The sequence below is a fragment of the Ptychodera flava genome (genome assembly GCF_041260155.1).
Source record: "Ptychodera flava strain L36383 chromosome 23 unlocalized genomic scaffold, AS_Pfla_20210202 Scaffold_23__1_contigs__length_28996876_pilon, whole genome shotgun sequence".
Classification (NCBI taxonomy): Eukaryota; Metazoa; Hemichordata; class Enteropneusta; family Ptychoderidae; genus Ptychodera; species Ptychodera flava.
The window spans coordinates 12,703,352-12,726,975 of record NW_027248277.1 but is presented as its reverse complement, the minus strand read 5'-3'; the positions used below and the strand labels follow the sequence as shown (position 1 = coordinate 12,726,975).

Below are 23,624 nucleotides of genomic sequence, written 5' to 3'. Positions count from 1 at the left end.
AATAATGTCACAGATGTTGACTTAAATGACACCTTTCTCAGTCAGGTGTTTGACACGGATCATTCCGTTATCCCTCGTGGATTTGAAACTTCCAGTAAAACTTCTGCTGACCAAAGTCAGACATTTTCTAGATCAAATCTCATTGCAGAACAACACAAAGACCCAGATATTTTGTCTTTGTTTGACAGGGTAGATGATGAAGGTAAAACTTCAGATAGCTCTGTTTCCTATTATACAAAGTCTGGTATTCTCATGCGTAAATGGAGACCTCCAGATGTTTTGGTTGATGACGATTGGGCTATAAAACATCAAATTGTGGTTCCAAAGCCCTACCGTGCTGAAATATTGCGCCTGGCCCATGAAACGCCCTGGGCTGGTCACTTAGGAGTCAGGAAAACTTATCATAAAATTCTCAGTCACTTTTATTGGCCTAATCTCAGGCAGGATGTAGCACATTTCTGTAAAACTTGTCACACATGTCAAATGGTAGGAAAGCCAAATCAGACCATTCCAAAGGCCCCTTTACAGCCAATTCCTGCATTTCAAGAACCATTTAGTAGGATACTAATAGACTGTGTTGGGCCCCTACCAAAAACAAGATCAGGAAATGAGTACATGCTGACAATAATGTGTACATCAACTCGGTTCCCCGAAGCCATACCACTGAGAAATATAAAGACAAAGACTATAGTGAGAGCTTTAGTCAAATTTTCACTTTATTTGGCCTCCCTAAATGTGTCCAGTCCGATCAAGGCTCCAACTTTATGTCTGGTATTTTTCAACAAGTAATGGATCAGCTAGGCATTAAACAGTATAGGTCATCCGCCTATCATCCAGAAAGTCAGGGTGCTCTTGAGCGATTTCATCAAACTTTGAAAAACATGATTAGGACCTACTGTTTTGACACAGAGAAGCAGTGGGATGAAGGAATTCATTTTCTGCTCTTTGCTGTTAGAGAGTCAATTCAAGAGTCTCTTGGTTTTAGCCCATTTGAGCTTGTATTTGGACATACAGTCCGTGGCCCACTTAAGCTAGTTAAGAGAAATTCCTATCAGACGATGATGATTGTCTGAATATTTTGCAATATGTGTCAGATTTTCGTACGAAACTCTCTAAAGCATGTGAATTAGCCAGAGAAAATCTTGAGTCATCTCAGCAGTCAATGAAAATCAAATATGATAAAAGCACCTCAAACGGAAGTTCGAACCAGGTCAAAAAGTTCTTGTTCTACTTCCAATTCCTGGCAAACCACTCCATGCTCGTTACTTTGGGCCATATCTAATCGATAAGAAATTGAGTGATTTAAATTACATCATAATAACACCTGACAGGCGAAAACAAAAACAGCTATGTCACATAAATATGCTTAAGCCATATTTGGATAGGGATAATCCTACTAAAACAAAGCCTGTCAGTACAGTCAGTTCTGGCCATTATGAAGATAGTGATACTGAAACTGACTTGAGTGAAAATACTCTAAACTCAAAGCTGGGCTCGGTCAAGCTTCAGAACTCAGAAATCCTGGAGAAGCTGGAGTCTACAAAGTTGGCACACCTCCAGCCAGAACAACAACAACAGGTGAAAGAACTGCTCCATGAATATAAACACCTGTTTCAAAATGTTCCAACGAGGACAAACGTCATCTATCACGACGTTGATGTTGGGGACAGTAAGCCTGTAAAACAACATCCATACAGACTGAATCCAACAAAAGCAAAATAACTCCAGGAAGAAGTCAAATACTTGCCGGACAATGACTTTATTGAACCTAGTAATAGCAACAGAAGTTTACCATGCATACCTGTGCCAAAGCCTGATGAAAGCTACCGTATGTGAACTAACTATAGAAAAGTGAACACTTTCACAAAGACAGACACTTTCCCAATCCCGAGGATTGATGACTGCATCGACCGAGTGGAAAAAGCCAAGTATGTGACGAAATTTGACCTACTGAAGGGATTTTGGCAAGTCCCTCTGACGGATCGTGCTCGTGAAATATCCGCCTTTGTTACACCAGACGGATTGTTCCAGTACAAGGTGATGCCATTCGGAATGAAGAACTCTCCGGCAACGTTCCAACGGATGATCAACGACGTCATATCCGGGCTAGACGGATGTGCAGCTTACGTTGACGACGTCGTCCTGTATAGTGACACCTGGGAGGAACACATCAAGCTCATGCGGAAGTTCTTTGAGAGACTGAGCAAAGCAATGTTGACTGTCAACCTTGCCAAATCTGAGTTTGGTTGGGCTAGGGTAACTTACCTCGGACATACTGTAGGACAGGGTGAGGTAAAACCTGTTGATGTCAAAATCAGTGCCATTTCAAGTTTTCCCATACCAAACTGCAAACGACAACTGATGCGCTTTCTCGGTATGGCTGGTTACTACAGAAAATTCTGTCCAAATTTCTCCACAATTACTGAGCCTTTGACTAACTTACTTAAAAAGAAAGTAAAGTTTGTTTGGTCAGAGCAATGCCAACAGGCATTTGATACACTTAAAGCCATACTGCAAAGTGCTCCAGTGTTGTCTGCACCAGATTTCACTTTGCCATTCAAATTAGCTGTAGATGCTAGTGATACGGCTGCTGGTGCTGTTTTATTGCAAGAGGATAGTCATGGTATAGATCATCCTGTTTGCTATTTTTCACGCAAATTAACAAATCCCAGAGAAACTACTCTACAATTGAAAAGAGTGTTTATCTTTGATATTAGCTTTACAGCATTTTGAAGTTTATGTTACTTCTTCAAATCAGCCAATAGTGGTTTATATTGATCACAACCCTCTTGTTTTTCTGCAGAAATTTAAAGGCAAAATCAGAGATTGCTAAGATGGAGTTTAATGTTACAGGAGTTTAATCTTGACATTCGACATATCAAAGGCAGAGACAATTTAATTGCAGACTGTCTCTCTCGTATTTAGAGTTTATTGTTGTTCACTTTCAAGAAATTTTATTGTTGTTCACTTTCAAGAAATTTACTTTAGAGTAAAACAAATTTGAGTACTTAAATCTTTTTCAAGATTACATTTGTAAAAGAAAGATTTTTCTTTGAAAATTTTCTTTTTTTGAAGAGGGGTGTGTTATGTAGGTCATTTCCCCCACACTCATCATGACCTGAGTTCAATTAGTCTAGAACATTCTCAAGGTCACTGCCCTTAATGACCTCACAACCTTGAATTCAATTAGTCATGTTTGGAATGTTCTGGAAAGTTGATTAGTTGTGTAAGAGAGATAATTTTAGAACAGTAATTAGCATGTCAATAAAAGTTCTAGATTGTTCTTATATGCCTTTATAAAAGGGACGTGCACAGCTTCCAGTCAGACTTTTGGGATTGTGTCTCTTGTGTGTTACTAAACTCCAGCAGTAGTCATTCTCAAGACTTTTCAAGACCTTCACTGCCAACGCTGGATTTATACTGTGGACTTTGTGCAGCTTCAAGCCTGCAAAGACTTCATTCATCCAACTGACTGTTACAACTCTGAGACTGGAGCTTTGCCGTCCCAGCTGAGATAAGTAGTCTGTACACTTTTAAAGCTTGTACTCTATCCCTGATTTAGCAATTAGTTTTATTTTTGTAATAAATTTTGTTTAAACGTTAGCTGCTGAGTTCACCCTTTTGTTCGTTTTCTCTGCACGTAACAGGATCCAGGAACCATTGATAGTGTTCGTACGCCCCATGCTGGTTGTACATCCACGAGTTTATGTTCAGATCCTGTTCCTATCGCAAACCTCCGACTCGTCCGTAGAAACACTGAGATTCCAATAGTGTAAATTTCCCACGCTTCTCTATGTGTAGCCTTGAAACTCTCACTTGATATAGCATGGAAATCGATGTGCATTAAAATCAGCAACTGGACTTAACATAACCTAGATTCAAAACCCGGCGAGTGTGTTGCAAATATCAATATCCTCTGTTGCCTGGTCCAAAATCAGGGACGACTAAGCTTCAACCTAAATGACATTTCTCTGTGGCCTGGTTCAACAATAAGACACGACTAATACTCAACCTAAATGACAAATGAGGTCACAAGCTGCTGACTGACAGTGATGTTTTGTCAAGTATACACTCTTTGTCATTGGACCGGAAAGGTCAAAGTAGTCAAGCCTTTTAAGAGAGTGTGTAGGGCAAAGGGAAATATTTATGTGAAGCACATGCCCAGACTGACTTAATTTGACAGACAAAAATGCAAGTAGATGAACTTCGAATGAGATTTGAACTTGACCAGGTACCTATATCATGCTTTTAAGTGCAATTTCATTTAAAGTATCTTGTGGTGACCCAATCAACAGCTCCCTGTCTTTCAGACCTTCAGCCCCCAGGGTTATGTTATGGTGTCGTCAGAAATGTTGACATGATAAATGAATGGAAAGCATAACCGAGGCATATGCGTATTTTTACCATGTATTTTTCACACGACTTTGACGCCTGCCAGTTAACAGAGTTGGATCAGCCGACAATACACATCAGTGTACTGTCCTGAATAAAACTCCCGAAGGCTATGTCATTGTTCATATTTCAAGACACTCCTTGTCCAACCATAAAGAAAAGGCCAAACACAAAGTACTTTGTCAGGTCAAGGTGGTGCCTTCGCTTTTAATATTTATAAGCGCTTTGTTACAGAACCATCAGTACTAGACACGTTTGACACGATGACAATCTGCTCTTGAAAGGGAATTGTTATGGTATGATTTACTTGTGTTCTGTATCTGTCATGGTGTTGACAGTCATTTGAATCTGGATTTGTATACTCGCAATTATTTTCATACTGAGGGAAATCAGAATGTCAACTCAACTCGACTGGCTCCACCCCAGGGCACTGATGTGTATGACAATATCCATTAAGTGGTTCAACACCCTGCCATGTGTCCCTTTAACTTTTGCTCGATAAAATTCGGTCACCATGACATGATCGACCGAAAACGTCAATACTCTTAAGTTATTTGTTCCCTCGGTCGTGTTAAATTTCATGCGTCGTTATGGTAAGTATATGCTCTTCTCCTGTTGCTGCGTTGGTCATTTGCGGGTAAAGTAATTAGTTGCTTAGTCTCTGAACATGCTTGTCTCAATTCGTGGCCGCGAAAGCGGGTCCGACGATTTGGTCAGCTGACCTCAAAATGATATTGTGTGCCTAAATTTGTATTGTACAGTTCAATGGAGTGTCTTATGAATATGAAAGCACGACTATATAATCGCTATCCGGAGATGAATAAGTATGTCAATGATTGACAGAAAGCCAAATTGTGCCTTGATTGAAAGATCAACCACATTTGTTCCTTAAATAAGTTTCCGCGTGGACAGGTTCAGCCCTATCGCAGGTATGACAAAGACCCTACGACAGTTTAACGTACTGATATATGAATATATTGAAAGCTAAAAAATAGTTTGAATTAAATTAGAAACTGGCACTGCACACTTGCACGGCATATCAAGTCACATTCTAAGCTGTCCTTACACATAACTTGGAAACTATGAAAATTCAATACTTTCTCCAGGGTATTCCAACTCACAACGTATGGTAAAAGTGATATAGCAAAGACATAATATACATTACAACTCGGCTAATTCCTACTCCTAATGTTTCAATAAGTCAGCGGGTTTTATGAATTCAATACCTGGACATGCTGTAGAGTTCATTGGACTTTACCGAAGCAATGAATACTCGACTATACTGGCCTGCCAGTTAACAGAGTCGGGTCAGCCGACAATTCACATCAGTGTACTGTCCTGAACAAAATTCCTCAAGGCTATGTCATTGTTCGCCCATGTATAGCCATAAAAAAGGCCAAACACAAGGTACTTTGTCAGGTCAAGGTGGTGTCTTCGCTTTTATATTTATAAGCTTTCTGTTACAGAACAATCAGTACCAGACACGTTTGACTCGATGACACTATGTTCTTGAAAGGGAATTTTTTTATTGTATGATTTACTTGTGTTCTGTATCTGTCATGGTGTTGACAGTCATTTGAATCTTGATTTGTATACTCGCAATTATTTTCATACTGAGGGAAATCAGAATGTCAACTCAACTCGACTGGCTCCACCCTAGGGCTCTGATGTGTATGACAAAATCCATACAGTGGTTCAACACCCTGCCATGAGTCCCTTTAACTTCTGCTCGATAAAATTCGGTCACCATGACATGATCGACCGAAAACGTCAATACTCCTTCAGTTATTTGTTCCCTCGGTCGTGTTAAATTTCATGCGTCGTTATGTTAAGTATATGCTCTTCTCCTGTCGCTGCGTTGGTCATTTGCGGGTAAAGTAATTAGTTGCTTAGTCTCTGAACATGCTTATCTCAATTCGTGGCCGCGAAAGCGGGTCCGACGATTTGGTCAGCTGACCTCAAAATTATATTGTGTGCCTAAATTTGAATTGTACAGTTCAATGGAGTGTCTTATGAATATGAAGGCACGACTATATAATCGCTATCTGGAGATAAATAAGTATGTCAATGATCGACAGAAAGCCAAATTGTGTCTTGATTGAAAGATCAACCACATTTGTTCCTTAAATAAGTTCCCGCGTGGACAGATTCAGCCCTATCGCAGGTATGACAAAAACCTTACGACGGTTTAACGTACTGATAAATGAATACATTGAAAGCTAAAAAATAGTTTGAATTAAATAAGAAACTGGCACTTCACACTTGCACGGCATATCAAGTCACATTCTAAGCTGTCCTTACACATAACTTGGAATACTATGAAAATTCAATACTTTCTTCATGGTATTCCAACTCAAAACGTATGGTGAATAGTGATAAAGCGAAGACATAATATACTTTACAACTTGGCTAATCCCTACTCCTAATGTTTCAATAAGTCGGCGGGTTTTATGAATTCAATACCTGGACATGCTGTAGAGTTCATTAGACTTTACCGAAGCAATGAATACACGACTATACTGGCCTGCCAGTGAACAGAGTTAGGTCAGCCGACAATTCACATCAGTGTACTGTCCTCAACAAAATTCTCCAAGGCTATGTCATTGTTCGTATTTCAAGACACCCCTGTTCAATTATAAAGAAAAGGCCAAACACAAAGTACTTTGTCAGGTCAAGGTTGTGCCTTCGCTTTTATATTTATAAGCTTTCTGTTACAGAACCATCAGTACTAGACACGTTTGACTCGATAACACTCTGTTCTTGAAAGGGAATTTTTTATTGTATGATTTACTTGTGTTTTGTATCTGTCATGGTGTTGACGGCCGTTTGAAGATTGATTTGTATACTCGCAATTATTTTCCAACTGATAGAAATCAGAATGTCAACTCAACTCGACTGGCTCCGCCCTAGGGCACTGATGTGTATGACAAAATCCATATAGTGGCTCAACACCCTGCCATGAGTCCCTTTAACTTCTGCTCGATAAAATTCGGTCACCATGACATGATCGACCGAAAACGTCAATACTCCTTCAGTTATTTGTTCCCTCGATATTGTTAAATTTCATGCGTCGTTATGTTAAGTATATGCTCTTCTCCTGTCGCTGCGTTGGTCATTTGCGGGTAAAGTAATTAGTTGCTTAGTCTCTGAATATGCTTGTCTCAATTTGTGGCCGCGAAAGCGGGTCCGACGATTTGGTCAGCTGACCTCAAAATGATATTGTGTGCCTAAATTTGAATTGTACAGTTCAATGGAGTGTCTTATGAATATACAGACACGACTATAAAATCGCTGTGTGCAGATAAATAAGTATGTCAATGATCGACAGAAAGCAAAATTGTGCCTTGATTGAAAGACCAACCACATTTGTTCCTTATATAAGTTCCTGCGTGGACAGGTTCAGCCCTATCGCAGGTATGACAAAAACCTTACGACGGTTTAACGTACTGATAAATGAATATATTGAAAGCTACAAATAGTTTGAATTAAATTAGAAACTGGCACTTCACACTTGCACGGCATATCAAGTCACATTCTAAGCTGTCCTTACACATAAAGGGGGAATACTATGAAAATTCAATACTTTCTCCATGACATTCCAACTCACAACGTATAGTAAAAAGTCACATTTAGCGCGGGGCATCGAAAAACATTTTGAAATTTCCATTTACATGGCTTGATTTAAGTAGGAAGGACGTTGAATTATGAAATACTTCTAGTTGATATGGATGACCAGTTGCGCGCTCTAATTTCCATGACGTAACTTTTAGGATCTATCACAGAGATAAATTGGGCGAGTAACTTTCTGAGTGGGACAAAAAAGTGTCTCTATTGAAAGACCAAGCCTGTATGTTGCATATTCATGCTCCTTTTCGAGTTGTTCAATCCTATCCCATTGGTGCGTAAAATTCAGATTCCCCAAAATGAACTATAAAATTCACATTTTCTTTCAGGTCTGACAACATTGATCATTAAATGGGCCAGATTCTACCTGTCCTGAATAAAAGTCCCAAGGCTGTTTATAGCTCGTATAGCAACACCCCCTTGTTCGATCAAAAAGAATAGGCCAGCAGACAGAGAGTGCTGACATTGTCAGGTCATATTTATGCCTTTCCTTTTTAAATATCATAACCACTTTGTTACCAAACCATGGGTTTTCAGACAGGTTGACTCGATGATACTCTGCCATGAAAAGGAACTTTATGGTATGATTTACTTGTGTTCTGTATCTGTCATGGCGTTGCTGGTCGTTAAATGAGTGATTTGCATAGTCTCAATTATTATCCACCTGCAGGAAAGCAGAAAGTCAATTCAAACCTTTTGAAATGACAATTTGAAATTCGTGTCATTAATAATATGTTTATTAATATTAAATCAATATGATTTGGTTTAAATGAGTTCTTTACTGTGACATGGCTGAATTGTTCTGTCAAATTTTCTGTCTGTCTGTCTGTCTGTCTGTCTGTCTGTCTCTCCCTCTCTCAAACAGTCAAATTTAAATATTTAACTTGCATGCTGATAATATGTGCCCCCTAAGTAGCTGTGCTTTTGTACTTGTTGCCCTGTTGTCTGTACGCACACCCACAAGTTAAAGTACCTTCAAATCTATGTCGATTTTGAGAGACCCTGGAACAAAAACAAAGGCTTCGTTCAAGACAATGTTTACCAGTCGTAGTTAACTACTGTCAATAATTGTTGCTCATTTGAGAATTTGACTCTGACCAATGACACGTATTTTCGGCAGTGTTGGACTTAGAGCACCAAAAATGAGCAAAAAGAACTACAAAATGTCAAATCGACCAAAAAGAGGGTAATGAATGCATGGCCCATCACTGCCAACGTTCTAAACTTCAGAAGCAGCTAGAGACTCGCGGTGGATAAAAAGTAATTGATTGACATTTGTATTTCATGCTCTAACCGTCTATAACTAGCGTTTTCTCTTCTAAGTGCACCTATACATTTGCCAGTGTTAGGTGTTAGGGCCCAAAACGCTCATTAAAGGGCCCTTTGTTATGTCCTGGTTGCTATGTAAAGAGATAGCTAGGTCAATACTGGGTCCTTATCTTTGAAAGGATAAAAGCATAATAGGACGTCACGGGTCCCATGCACTGATGAGTAAAAACGTGTGCAGCGATCTGAAACGTACACACTCCTCTGGGACTCTGGTGTCGAAAATTGTTAGGAAATATACTCTTATGTTACGTCATTATTAGTACTGTGTCTTATGCACTCAGAAAGCATTCCTCCTAAGATTTAAGCTTTTAGGCACTACTTCCTCTCACTTTTGTTTTAACCAACCAGAGATTCAATCTGCTAAGAAAAGATGTCTAGTCAGTCAGTTATTATGGCCGGGGTTGGGCAGGCAAAATCCTGGGGTTACCTTAAATTTAGAAACTGCAGGGGGGGGGGCATGTACTTTTGAAACAGCTCGGAGGTCACTTAATTTTCCGTATCCGTCCCGTAAAAGCAGTTTCAATGTACAGAAGTGTTCTTGGAGATAAAACTGATTCGCTGCATGATTTCGTTATCTGAAGTCATTTAACTGTGCATCTAAACAAAAGTATTAATATCTGTCATATGCACATCTTGCCTTGACAACTCTGATGTTTGTCGTATTGTAAATCGAGCTCACTGAGGGTAACGAACAATCCCTATTACTTACATATTAGATATATGGCAAGTTTTGTCATGGAAAATATTTAACGGTTACCTGTAGACTGCTTCACACGGGATAGTGCTGTACCTTGGTCAAACCTTAGTCAAAGGTCTTATGAAGCTTGGTGGCGAAGCTCAGTCCAATGGTGAGCGTGCCGACCGTAATTTAAGACTGGTACACCCAAGATTCGCTAAAGCTTATCCTTGCATACACTTCTTGAAGCTTGGGAAAACTAATATTTATAAAAGCTTAGACTCCCAAAGCTTGTTCCAAGCTTGTGCAGCAAAAATTGGGCCGAACTTTACGGATAAGCTTTTAATATCCTCGTTTCTACAAGTGTTGGGTTCCGTTGACCCAGTATTTGACTTAACGGTTATTTTTTGCTCAGTTTAGATAGCCGATTTTGCTGCCGAGTCTTGGCAAATTATTGGATTGAAAGTCATGATCATGTGTAAGTAAAATTTTAGACCGGTAATCAGGCTTTGGGTCAAGTAAAAACACGAACGCGTTGGTAATTTGTTTGCCTTGAGACCGAAATAGCGACAGGGACACCTTTTATCGTCCACGGTCCAGTACACACGCGATTGTCAGTACCTTGGTCAAAGCTTGTTCTAGGTTATATGAAGCATGGCGCCGAAGCTAAGTCCAATGGTGAGCGTGCCGACCGTAAATTAATACTGGTACGCCCAAGATTCGCTGAAGGTTATCCTGGCATACATTTGGTGAACTTTAGGACAACAAACATTTATAAAAGCTTAAACTTCCAACTCTTGTTCCGAATATGTGCAGAAACCTTTGGTCGACCTTTGCCGATAAGCTTTTAATATCCTGAGCCAGTATTTGACATAAGGGTTATTTTCGCGCAGTTTAGGGAGCCGATTTTGCTGCCAAATCTTGGCAAATTATTGGTTCAAAGTTGTGATTACGTTTAAGTAAACATTTAGACCGGTAATCAGACTTTGGATCAAATAAACACACAAAAACGTTGGAAATTTGTTTGCTTTGGGACCGACATAGCGACAAGGGACACCCTTCATGATACAAGTTCCCTGCTGACAAGGGTTAAAAGAGATGTACTTAATTATATCGAGTATAGCCATACACATGATAAATGGGCCATAATAATCCGATTACACTTCTAAAAATACACGATAGAAAAGGTGCACACACCACACTTTACGATTCGTAGTGTGACTCAGAAAGTTCGTGATCCTGTTACATGTAAGTTTTTGACACAAAGCATATTACTAGTGAAGATATTCCAAAAAAGACAAACTTTCTTGTCGGTCGATTAAACAAGCTTAGTTATATTTAGGCAAGCCAGTGACGAAAATATACTAGCAGACGATGTAAATACCTTTGGAATGTTTTATTCGTATATTGCAACAAAATGTATATCAATGTATACAGTATGAACAAGTTACAAAGCTGTACACACTTCAAGTTTTCCCTAATGCGCTCACAAATTTTCTTTCTAAGATGATAAATTCGGCATATGGGACGTGTAAGGACGTGAATAATTCTGGAAGATGACCTGACTGGCACATATACTATTAAACGTACATCTACATTGCATATGTACGTAGTTGCCGTACAGATATCTGTAGATTTTTCTCTGACAACGACACAATAAAATCCATGCGGCTAAGAAGTAATCCTGGGATGGAAATTGGTGTTTCAAACCACTATCTTAAAGTTAAAACATACCGCCGTCCAAAAGTCCCCATGAGCGCAGTTGAAAGCAAAAATGTCATATTGTCATTCTATAAGTATACACGTTTACTCGTTTGCTGTCTGATTGTCTGTCTGTCTGTCTTGTCATGTCTGTCTGTCCGTCTGTTAATCTTTCTATCACGCCGAACTTTCTCTCGTCCGTGTTTTGAGGCATCACAGCGGTGAACGCCTGAGTAGAATTTAAAAGACCTAATTGTTATAAATGTTTTGTTTTTTCCCCTTTTGTGTAAGCGTTTTTTGTTTGAAGTCACTACTGGTATTATGATAGCAACGTGATCACTACAGACAATGTAGAAAACCGCAAGCAGGGTAGGATTTGTGATATTGGCCGTTATTTAATTCTTTTTTTCTGTTGTCTTACTCTTCCGTCGGAAGCGACTGAAACCACAAGTGCATGATCGGCCACCGTTGCAGGCGAAAATGGATAGCTTTCATTTTGTAAGACGACAGCGAAGATAAATGATTAGAAGTAACATAATTCATTGTCTTTTTGCCGTAGGGACAAGTGAAAATATAGCGAAAAAAGAGCCTAGTTCACAACGACAACAAAAAATGAACAAGTATCTAACGACCTTCTCCCAAGCCCCGTGTCTTCGGCGATACTAAATCTAGTCTGTGCTACGAAAATAAACTATACGTGCTAATTCTGCACCGGTAAAATCATTAAGTTTTACCGAATGATTGGCTTTACAGATATTTGCGACTGTACCGTTAAATATAAATCATGAACAGCACGAAAACGATTTCCCTTTAGCCGAAAACCTGAAATTTCATGAATTTTCATTTTAAAAAAGTAAAAATATCAGTTAAATTATGAAGATGTTCAGATTTGGAGAAGTAATTTTGCTTTAGTTGCCTTTGCATATTCCATTGCTGATATTTATGACGAAAACATTAATTTTAAAGCATTTGGCAAGAAATCCCATACTTTCAAGTATGGTGAAAAAAATCAACACTGATCAATGGTGTAAACATTTTTCCAAATTACAAATGTAAAACTGATCACTAATTTGTTTAAGATTAAAATTCAAAAATTTCAAAGAAATGTTGATATCAGTACTCAATCACAGAAAAATTCACAACGAAAAAATCACAATGTGACATTTATGGTTTTTAAACCAATATTTTTGTGTGTTATCTTACACTTAATGGGTTTTGTACTGTAAAGCCTATAATTGTTGCATAAAAAGCATCGATGGCAATTATGAAATAGATTTACAGGAATTTCCACTAAACATATGGGACTTCTTCTTTTATGTGGTCATTCAAAGTTTGTTCTCATACAAATCAAGAAATTTCTTGCAACATACACAACCAACCATGCAAGAAATTTCTAGCAAGGGACACACCCATCCATGCAAGAAATTTCTTACAAGGTATACACCCATCCATGCAAGAAATTTCTTGCTAGGGACACACCCATCCATGCAAGAAATTTCTTGCAAAGGACACACCTATCCATGCAAAAAATTTCTTGCAAGGGACACACCCACCCATGCAAGAAATTTCTTGCAAGGGACACACCCATCCATGCAAGAAATTTCTTGCAAAGGACACACCCATCCATGCAAGAAATGTCTTGCACAGGACACACCCACCCGTGCAAGAAATTTCTTGCAACAGACACACCCATCCATGCAAGAAATTTCTTGCAATAGACACGCCCATCCATGCAAGAAATTTCTTGCAAGGACACACCCATCCATGCAAGAAATTTCTTGCAATGGACACACCCACCCATGCAAGAAATTTCTTGCAATTGACACACCCATCCATGCAAGAAATTTCTTGCAAGGGACATGGCTCAGAGTTGCAGGAAATTTCTTGCAAGGGTGGGTGTGTAATTTGACTTGAAAAATAACGAAATGCCTTTTGCTTGCATATTTGCCCATATTTCCATGGAAAATCATATTAAAGGATATATTATATATTAAATTTAGTTATTTCCATAAAAATATCTTAAACTATCAAGAAAGTTCAACCACTTTTGATCAAATCTGAAATTGATGGTGAAATTATCAAGTACAGCAGAACTGAATATTATAACCAGTTATTGAAGTGGAAATATTTCAAAAAAGTGTGGTTTTCGTTAATTGGGAAATTGTTTTCGTGCTGTTATATAAATCTGCAAGGGTACGACGTGACAGCCAAAATAAGTCTGGTCAACATCGATCAAGGAGTCACTCATTTCGTTTCGTTGCTCAAAATCCAAAGTATATTTCTTACCGAAAACAGCCTTTTATGTGTTTTTAATTAGCGTTTGTTTTTCTGAGATTCTGATTTTTACCTTAAATGGAACAATTTCAAAGTTTCAATATGCAGAGGAGGATTGCTTGACATTATTTTTCTAATTCCAAATGTAGGACATAAGTAACAATCAAACAAACGATCAATTAATCAATCTTTCACTCCACATTTCTGGTAATGAATTTAAACAAAACAATTAAAGATATTTTTACAATTAACACATTGCCTTTATTCAAATCACAAATCACTTCTCTAAGCAAGTTAAGTATCTCAAAACCCTTTTCGAATATCGCCTACAGTAATTCTGTATTTATGAATGCTAATTTAGTATGTCGATATCATAGTCTTTTGCCTTTGTGTCTGTATCACTTTTATCTATAATGTGTCGAAATATGCAAAATCAAATAAAAGTAACACTGCATACATAGTAACACAGCCGTTGAACACTTGTGCCAATGAGGGCAGTCCTTTGATGACAAATAAGTCCCATCATAAAGTCTTCCATATTGATATAAAAATCTGATCATGTTAACGCTTAAGAATTTCAACTCGTACTTTGTGTGAATCTCGAGGACGGAGTCATTCTGCAAACGTGAGAATCGCCATCGATGAGATGGAAATCTCGTTTGGAGTCATCCATAGAACTGTCATAAATCAAAACTGTTTGTCATATAGCCATATTTTTACTTTGACACAGATACGGCTTGTCGGACAAAATACTAAAAAAATATCAAGTACCGAAATTCACATTAAACTATAGCAAATGGAGAAGCTGTTTCTATTTTCTTGGTAAATCTGAAATAATAAAAAAAACAAAAGTGTGAAATACTGTGGAAAAATAATTTGCTGAAAGGTTCAACATAGGAAATACGGATTTTCAGTTGCATCATAAACATAATAAGATTAAGAACAACAGGGCGTTTTTTTAAATTCTGGCTCAATCTCAAAGATTGTAGATAGAAACATTTACTGCTCTGACGTCACGTTGCTGTATCTGTTTAAGCGAGTGTGATAATAAGAATTCCATTCTAACTGTAAACTTATTCGATGAAATGACATGAAAGTAATATGTAGATCAGATGAATGCGCACCTGGATGCAATGAAACAGCCTGATTTCAAGTGAAGTCTTAAAACGGTTTTAAGGTCAGATTTACTCACCATTCTTAAAAAGTCATTACCATGTGCATCGCCAGGACAAAACTCATCAACAGTGGCATGGCAAGATAAGCCGCTACTGTATCAGCCCCACCTTGAACAAAATCGTAAAATTTGTTGAGAATTCTCTGGATCTGGACATATTCATTCCGAAATTAAGTGAAATAATAAATAAAATAATAAGTATCCATTGATGATAAAAATTAATTTCAAACTAGAATTTCATGTTTTTTGGCGGATTGCGTTTAAAACATATCTGTATTCAAAAGATGTTTTTTCATTTAGCCAAATCTATGTAAAATTTACAGACTGAATTTTACGTTTAAGAGATTATTTCTACGTCTGACAGATGATTTATATTTCCAAAGTGCAATAGCTGTTATCTAACGTAGAAGACACAGCCGCTAAAAATTGATAGAGGAAACTTACTCCCCTTTGTTGTCCCTGGTGTACCCATTGGATTGGTTGTTCCCGGATTGGTTCCATCCGTAGACATTGCTTGAGGCGTTGGTGTTGGGGGATCTTAATGACCACAAAGTTAAGAAACATAGTTGTTATTATTTTGACCTCATTTAAATATGATAACACATTTACCAGCAGTATCATGAGTCTCGCCATTTCCTCTCTGATTAGTAAATACGTCTAGAAGATGATTGAAATGGGGGATTACAAAAGGATGATTGCGTGAGTGTATGATACGCTTTCTGCCCAGTGTATTTTTTCAACAAAAGATCAAAAAGATTGTCATATCATTGGAAATTGTACTTGTGGTTATGTGTATTATAAACGGGACAAGAAAGTCCAAATGTTAAAGCGGGTGGTCGTCGGAACTGTGCGTGTCCGACTTTCTTGTTTACAAACAATGTATTTCATGCATGATATCTATATGCATCACTTTAACATAGCTGCAACATATACATTTTACGATATTCATTGTTAACAAGCATGTTTCAACTTTCATCGATCGGCAACGTACCCTGGATACAGTATTTATATCGGTCGTATAGGTTCCTGGCAACCTTTTAGCAGAGTTCCGATTACCACCTCCCTTTACCTCAAAGAAATAATATGGCAAAGTCTATGTCCAGTCTCCCACACACGTTTATAATTTTTAGGCTAACAGGGACTAACAATATCAGTGTTTAACAATATTTTTAATGGTATTACCAGTGCAATCTTTGTCTCCAGCGTCACCAGAAGTCACCCCGACATTCAGGCAGAATTGTGCATTACTTGTGTCTACACCATTGCCTTTTATCAGTACACATAGTTTTGATGCAGCTGTACAGTCAGCTTCGTTGGAAAACTTGATCGTTACAGTGTTTGAGCTCAACGGTGAATCACTTTGAGTCGCAGCAATGTTATTAGGACTCCCACTAGTTGGGGCTGAGCCACCTGCAGCTTGTTCTGTCCCCGATATCTTAGTATCGGAGCTATCAACGAAGTAGACATCAATGCCGTCGACGTCTCCACCACTAGCACCAGAATCTACTGTGACGGTGAATGTTATAGTGGTGTCCGTGACTCTGTTGTATGATATTTGTGAAGCGTCTGAAGGATCGCTTATGAAGTACAAACTTATAGTAACATCTGCAATAAATAAAACATTGACGTGATGGAAACTGAATCAGTATAAATATATGGCAATATATGAAAAGGTGACTTCGTTCAACCTCTGAAATATTACCATGGTGTAAGGAATAGCTATCTCATATAAATAATTAAATCACAATTTAAATTCAATTGATACGATTATTGTAAATCATTGTAATTTTCAAATATTTTAACTTTCTTTGAATTTCTTATCATATCATGTATATTGGTGGACAATCTTAAAATATAAGTGCACGAATTTGTAAAATAAGACCATAAAGCAAGTAAAGTTGAATGAATTTAGTGTATCCTTCGAATAAATGTCTGTAAGGAAACTAATTGACATAACAGTCGCCGAGATTGCAACAAAATAAAAGTGTATATCTCACCTTTTTTAGTTTGTCTGATCTTTACCGAATCGAATAAAACGATATTTGTTATTTCGATATATCCATAACGTTCTTTTGATAACTTTGTCTATAATAGTGTATTTCACTGTCAAAATGGTGAAAGGTCCACCCTGTCTGGAAACGTTCGAGATCATTTTCCTGACGTATTGGTCACGTGGAGTGACATCAGAGGTGACTTACATGTGAGAGCAATCCCCTGAGAGCAATAAACAACACATTGGGTACCAACTTCGAGAAGATCTAAGATAGTTCGTGGTGATAAATAGATGCGCAGTTTTGGACTGAAAAAGCACAAACCAGGATTGTTTTTGTTTATGTATATGCCGTCAATTTGGCGTGGACCTAAAAATATTTACATGTGAGTATGGCTCACGCCGCGTCAACCGCTATGTACCGTACAGGAATAGTATTGCCTGGACATGGAGTCGACCCAGCCAGGATATTCTGTGAGTGAGACTCGACTTCAACTGCCTTTCATAATTAGTAGCTCCCTAAACTGTACTACTTGATAACCTGCACTATGTTATAAAGCCTAACAGCTGTAAATCTGTTCATCAACCGGACTGACGAGGGACGTTGGAGTCTATAGGGACTGTGACAGAACATTAGAAGTGATAATACGCATTGAAAGGGGTCGAATATCATTCTCGCCGCCCAGTTAATTCCACTGTGTAAAGTTTGCATTTTTCCAGGCTCTATAAATAGTCGTCTGCTAGTTGCATTATTCATTAAATAACTGTAGTAAGTTAAATATACAGAACCAAGTAAGGACGAGTTCATCATTTGACAATGCCCAGAGTGCAGCAGGGTCCCGCCTAGACAACCGGCAGTTTTCGATCAAACCTTCCGATGGACTGCATCTTGTAAGTTTCAGGGTTAGGACCCTCTTCAGTTTGTATACTTGGGTGTACAAGAACAAGCATCTCGCACTCAAATGATGCTCTAAAATGCTCTCTTCCATTACAAATATCAACGATGGGATTCGCCAATTAATCGGCGATAAATCAAAACATGGGCTGGCGGCCATATTGGCTCCAAATATTTCCGTATATTGTCAGTGTCTGACTAGACTAGCCCCAAGTTTGTGGGTATAAAAAAATAAAAACAAAATAAACTGAAGGAATTTAAATAAAATCGATCGACTCTCACGTTTGTGATGAGATGACATTGAAGCAATATACTCTGGTAAGCTCATGTTTCGATTGGGGGGGGGGGGTGTCAACGCGATGGCCTTGGCCAGCTGTGGTGCCACGCCCGAAGAAATAAAAGCCAAGCGACAGGGGTCAGCTTGGCGGGTCAGGTGTATTTATGTACTCCAGGAAAGCACATGATAAATTCCGCAGGCAGTAGGATGTGGTAAAATTAATATTTTGCTCTAATAATTTTTGTAAAGAACAGTGCAGTCGTTCGATATATTTTTTAGATTTCCTGTGAAGTTGCGTATTGTTTGCGTTGACATACTCGACTATATAGTGGCCGACTGGTTTGGAGACATTTTAGGCTGAGTGAACTTGAGGCATAAATCTTCGTTCACAATATTTCTGATGGAATCATTTTCAACAGTAACATCAGACTCTCCATCACTGGCTACCCTCTAAATCAATCATACCAAACAATATTCTATCGCAGGAGTGATTGTTACTTTCCAAATTATAGACAGAACTTGAGATGGATGTCATTATGCAATGGTGTGTATAGCTACTCCATTCTACACTCACGAACTCTGCTTATGACGTCACAGAAATGGATGCGTTCTTCCCGGAGTTTTTTTTTTTTTTTTTGGTCAAGCCATTAAATTTTTCATTATCACGATTATTTATCAACGGGGAAAAAAAAAAAACACCGCCATTTAGCGTCAAAATACTATTATTATTTATTGACAAAAATAAAAAAGATATTTTCTTAGTGAGATACACACTTTAAATACGTGCATGCAGGATTCAATGTAATGCGATGGGAGGAGATCGCGGAAGGCGAGCACAAATGAAAAGGGGAGACCCGAAGATTTTAACAACAATAATGGAAACAAATAAGTTACACGTGCAGAAACACAATCAAAATAGGTACACCTTTCGAACTGGAAATTCGTACTCACCCTGTGCCTTGATGCGTGTCAAAAGAAAGGGAGACACTGAGAGAAGGACGACCAGGAGAGTGTATCTGAAAGTATAAACACAATTATGTAATTTCAGAGCCATAAAATAGCTATTGTACAATTTATCTCTTTCTTTTGTTTGAGTGCACGACAGTTAAAAATATCAAGTGCGAAGACAATATTAAGACAACAGTATACCTTTCTAATGAGGCAGACAAACAGCGCTAGGATGCAATGTGCGTCATTGTAAAAGTAAACCAAGTGACCTCGCAGGGTGACAATATCAAGAATCTGCGATGTCCCAGTTAGCTTATCGCCAAAAATATGCATGTTCTAAGACGTCCCAAAAGCCAAATATACTGTCTTAGAATGAAATTGTGAGCATTCGAAAGAAAAATTAACGACACAAGTGAGCACAACCTCGTAACAAGAAATTTATTGTACACAACATTTTAAGGGTATTTAAACCAACTTCTCGTATGTTTCCGTTACTGACTGCCGTCCCAAACAGAAGATACACTTAAAGGGCCTTTACTAAAGCTTGAATTTGTATCACTGAAATTTCAAGGGAGCACCCCGACTACTCTTAGTTTCTATACTTATCGGGAACAAATTATATGCGCACATTCTCTGCTATAGTACTGCTATACTACTACAGTTCTATAGTCGGACTTTTGTGGTTCATTAGTGGCTATGCTCAAAACTGTTTACAATCTGGATACTAGAGTTTGCCAACAGACCATCGACAAGAAAGCACAACCGGTCGCGGGCCATGAAGCCGGTTGGTCAAATATATTCACATTATCAATGCTTTCCATTGTTTGTGTTTGATAAAGTTCAGACTATTTATAATTAAAATCGTTTGGCTCAACGATTACACCACACAACAACATTTTCAATAATTGACATAAATTTTATAATTTCAATGTCCGTTTTGCTATTTTGAACATAACAACGCGTACACCTAGCAGTAAGTGGTGGAGTCTACTTACTGGTTATAATTCGAAAATAAAATATAAATTTAAAAAAATGATTATAATTTCAAGTCAAAAGACGAAAAGCCGCCTGATCTACCTCATTTAAGTCGATGTCACGTTATAAAGGCATACAAAATGAGCACCTCAATAGCGACCAAGCTGCCCCGTCGACTTTTTGATGTCGATGGTAACATACAATCGCAGTCCCTGTCTCTGTCATGTAAATATCTCTCAAAACATTGTGCATCGCAAAGAAATGGCAAATGTAAATTATCAAAGGGTAATCAAAATTAATGGAAATAAGACACTAGCCAAATATAAAAAATAAACCCAAATCTACATCCCTCAAAGGAACTTATTGGAAAAGCATCTCTTGTACACAATAATTCCATTATGACATCTTAATGGAATTTATTATTTTGTATCGTAAGTGCTATCGAAGTTTAGAGACTTACCTCATCTTGTGAAGAAAGATTGACAACAGTTAGCTGAAAAGTAAAAAAAAAAAACAGACAGAGCTCACCGAATATTGATATGCAAAGAGTTTCATAATTCAATAATTATTATTGTGAATGTATTATTGTGAAGTATTATTGTGAATGTTTACGTTCACGTGGAAACAACAAAAATACCAAGATTGATTGGAGTATCGTTAGTTTATGAACACTCTCTGATGGAGAAGCAAAATATTGATATCAGTCATAATCCTTATCATAATTATTATCTACGAGTATAAATCCTTCTTCAAAAGATGATCCAAATCTCTCTTCTGTTTCATCGATCTTAAATATACTTAATGTAACTGGGGACAGCAACAGTGTAAGAGCACGAGGGCACTGAGAGACAAAATCAACAGATGTGAATTCAGATGTAGACAAAACAATCGCTCTTTTGAAGGGACGTTGATCTAAAAGGGTATATCTCACTAAGAAAACTGTTTTTTTTAATATTTTTTTTTCAATAAATAAAAATACTATTTCCAAGCTAAATGGTGGTGTTGTTGTCAGTACTTACAGGAGGGGGTGGGCAGGGAGAATTGAGGGGAGAGTCACTTTTTAGAAAACAGTTCAACGGGAAGGGTCATTTTTTATAAACCTATCTTGGGTGGAGGGTCACTTTTGACAGAAGCTGATTTTATCGCCAAAACTTTGATTGTCCATGTGATATTTCCTGAATAGGAAATCACCAACAGAACACTTACACATCATAGACCACCATGCATAGTAAATTGACATTTTAGTGAAATTTCAAAATCAAATTTCTTGTACAACTATAGACTTGTAACCACTCTAGTCTAATCAAGAACAATAATCTTAATTATCAAGCATACATAAATGCACAGATTTATCTAATTTTGCACTGAAAAAAAATATTATAGTTTCATCATAGATCACTATATGCATAGTGAATCGACATTTCAGTGAAATTCGAAAATCAAATTTCTTACACAATCATAGACTTGTAACAACTCTAGTCTAACCAAGAAAATTAATATCAATAATACAGAGTACACAAATGCAAAGATTAACCTATTTTTGCATTGGTAAAAAACTATTCATAATTTCATCCTAGACACCATGAATAGTGGAAAAAAAACTTTTTAGATAAAATTCGGAGATCAATTTTTTGTGCACAAATGCACATTTTACTACCCTATTCAAGCACAGTACAATTAAATACATTATCATACATATATAAAATACAGATATAGCATGTTTTGTTTGGGCAAATTGTCAATAATTTGCCTAATAGACTCTATGTATTATGATTTGATATTTTTGGATGAAATACTAAATCAGCTACATCTTGCATTGTTATAGTTGCACAAAATATGGTGTACGAAATACCATATCTCTTAAAAAATTATTGCGCGTTAAATTGCGTCTGTCCCTTCCAAAACACCAGCCCTCCCGTCTGTTATTTTTCCCTAACATACCAATTGAACCAATTGTTAGGTAAATTAGCTGATACTGTTTTAGATATTCCTGGGGAGAATACCGCAGTGGTTTGGGGGGGGGGGGTCCAGTTTAAGAATGTCGGACAAGGGGGGGTTCACATTTAAGACAAAAGGATGGGGGAGGGTCATATTTTACTGTACAGGTGTGCGCGAAAGTCCTCGGCCCACCCCCTGTAATTAATGAAGCTCCCTTACTGTTGAAAGTGACATAATCAGAACTATTGTGAGCATAGAAACTGTGCCTCTATTCACTCACTGTGAATGACTTCCTAGACCAGCTCGCTGCTAGTCGAGTAGGTCAACGCAAACAGTCCACAGCTTCATAAGGAATCTAGATCTACCTGCCCTGTTCTCTATAAAAGTTATAAGACAGGCATATAACTTTTATCAGGCCTTACTGCCTATGGAATTGATCGAGTGCTTCCCTGCAGTACGTAAATGAAAACACTTGGGGTTCCAGGCGGACCCCGGTCGCATGGCTTTTAGTCTCGGCGCACGGCAGCAGTTATAGCTGTGTTTTGTCATGTGTGGCCTGCTAACCCCTGTATTTCTGTAACCTGTTTAATTCCCAAATTAAATGTTGTTTGTACCTCCATGTTACTCATTAGTAAGTAAGAGTATTTAAGCCTGATATTGTTATGTGGAGCAGTTACGATTTTTAAAGCAACATGGGACATCTGATGGAACCATTTCTCTCGAGTGTAAAAGTTTGTACTCTGGTTAATTTTTATCGCTATTGAGAGCAAAGTCAAGCTAAGGGAACGGTCTAATTTGGACACAAAGTTGATACTATAGAAACACTTTCAGCTCGACGTTTTGGCTTTGATACTGTCGGAAGAGCACTCTACAATGCTTGAAGTTGACTTGATATTGTATCTATTATTAGCATCTTCAAGTTGGGCTAGGACAGAGAGGGGCTTTGAAAACATTGTTCAATGCAGGTCCCACATACACTTTACGTATGATGACATATATGTAAGTTTACTTTTAAATTTAAAGGTAGAACCACTAGCAGGTTTAGAGTCTAGCAATATAGTAAAACTTTAAAAGCAGATCGCATGAAACATATCAACCTCACAATTAATGACTTTAAAAGCTCACCTGCAGTCGCTGTACTCTATCCGCAGTTGTTTCTCTCGGCTTTTCTCTAATGGTACAAACATGGCAGGAGGCATGCTTTGTACACTACGCTTGGCAACAATTGAGGGTGTGACTTCCTGTCATTGGTCAAAGATTAGAAACACTCGTTTCCAATTGGTTGAATATGTGCTATAAGGGACCCTGGTTGGGCTGTCTTCTAAAGCACGCTATTGTGACACATGTCAATACCGAAGCTATGGCGTAGCATTTCTTTCGGGGCCACTGTTTACGCCAGTTTGTTGCCCGGTGACACCGTTCCCAAAAGCG

At 38.0% G+C, this 23,624-nt stretch overlaps 1 protein-coding gene across 1 annotated transcript; it reads right to left on the bottom strand.

Moving 5' to 3' along the window:
- Nucleotides 1–14,239: 14,239 nt before the first annotated feature.
- LOC139123943 (uncharacterized) lies at nt 14,240–23,369 on the bottom strand. The gene is made up of 7 exons (XM_070690090.1): nt 23,319–23,369; nt 20,716–20,748; nt 19,284–19,348; nt 16,353–16,775; nt 15,615–15,707; nt 15,189–15,279; nt 14,240–14,824 (listed from the first exon to the last, which is right to left on the bottom strand). The coding sequence occupies exons 2-6, from the start codon at nt 20,718–20,720 to the stop codon at nt 15,194–15,196; spliced, it is 672 nt and encodes a 223-aa protein (XP_070546191.1). The 5' UTR covers nt 20,721–20,748; nt 23,319–23,369; the 3' UTR covers nt 14,240–14,824; nt 15,189–15,193.
- Nucleotides 23,370–23,624: the final 255 nt, after the last annotated feature.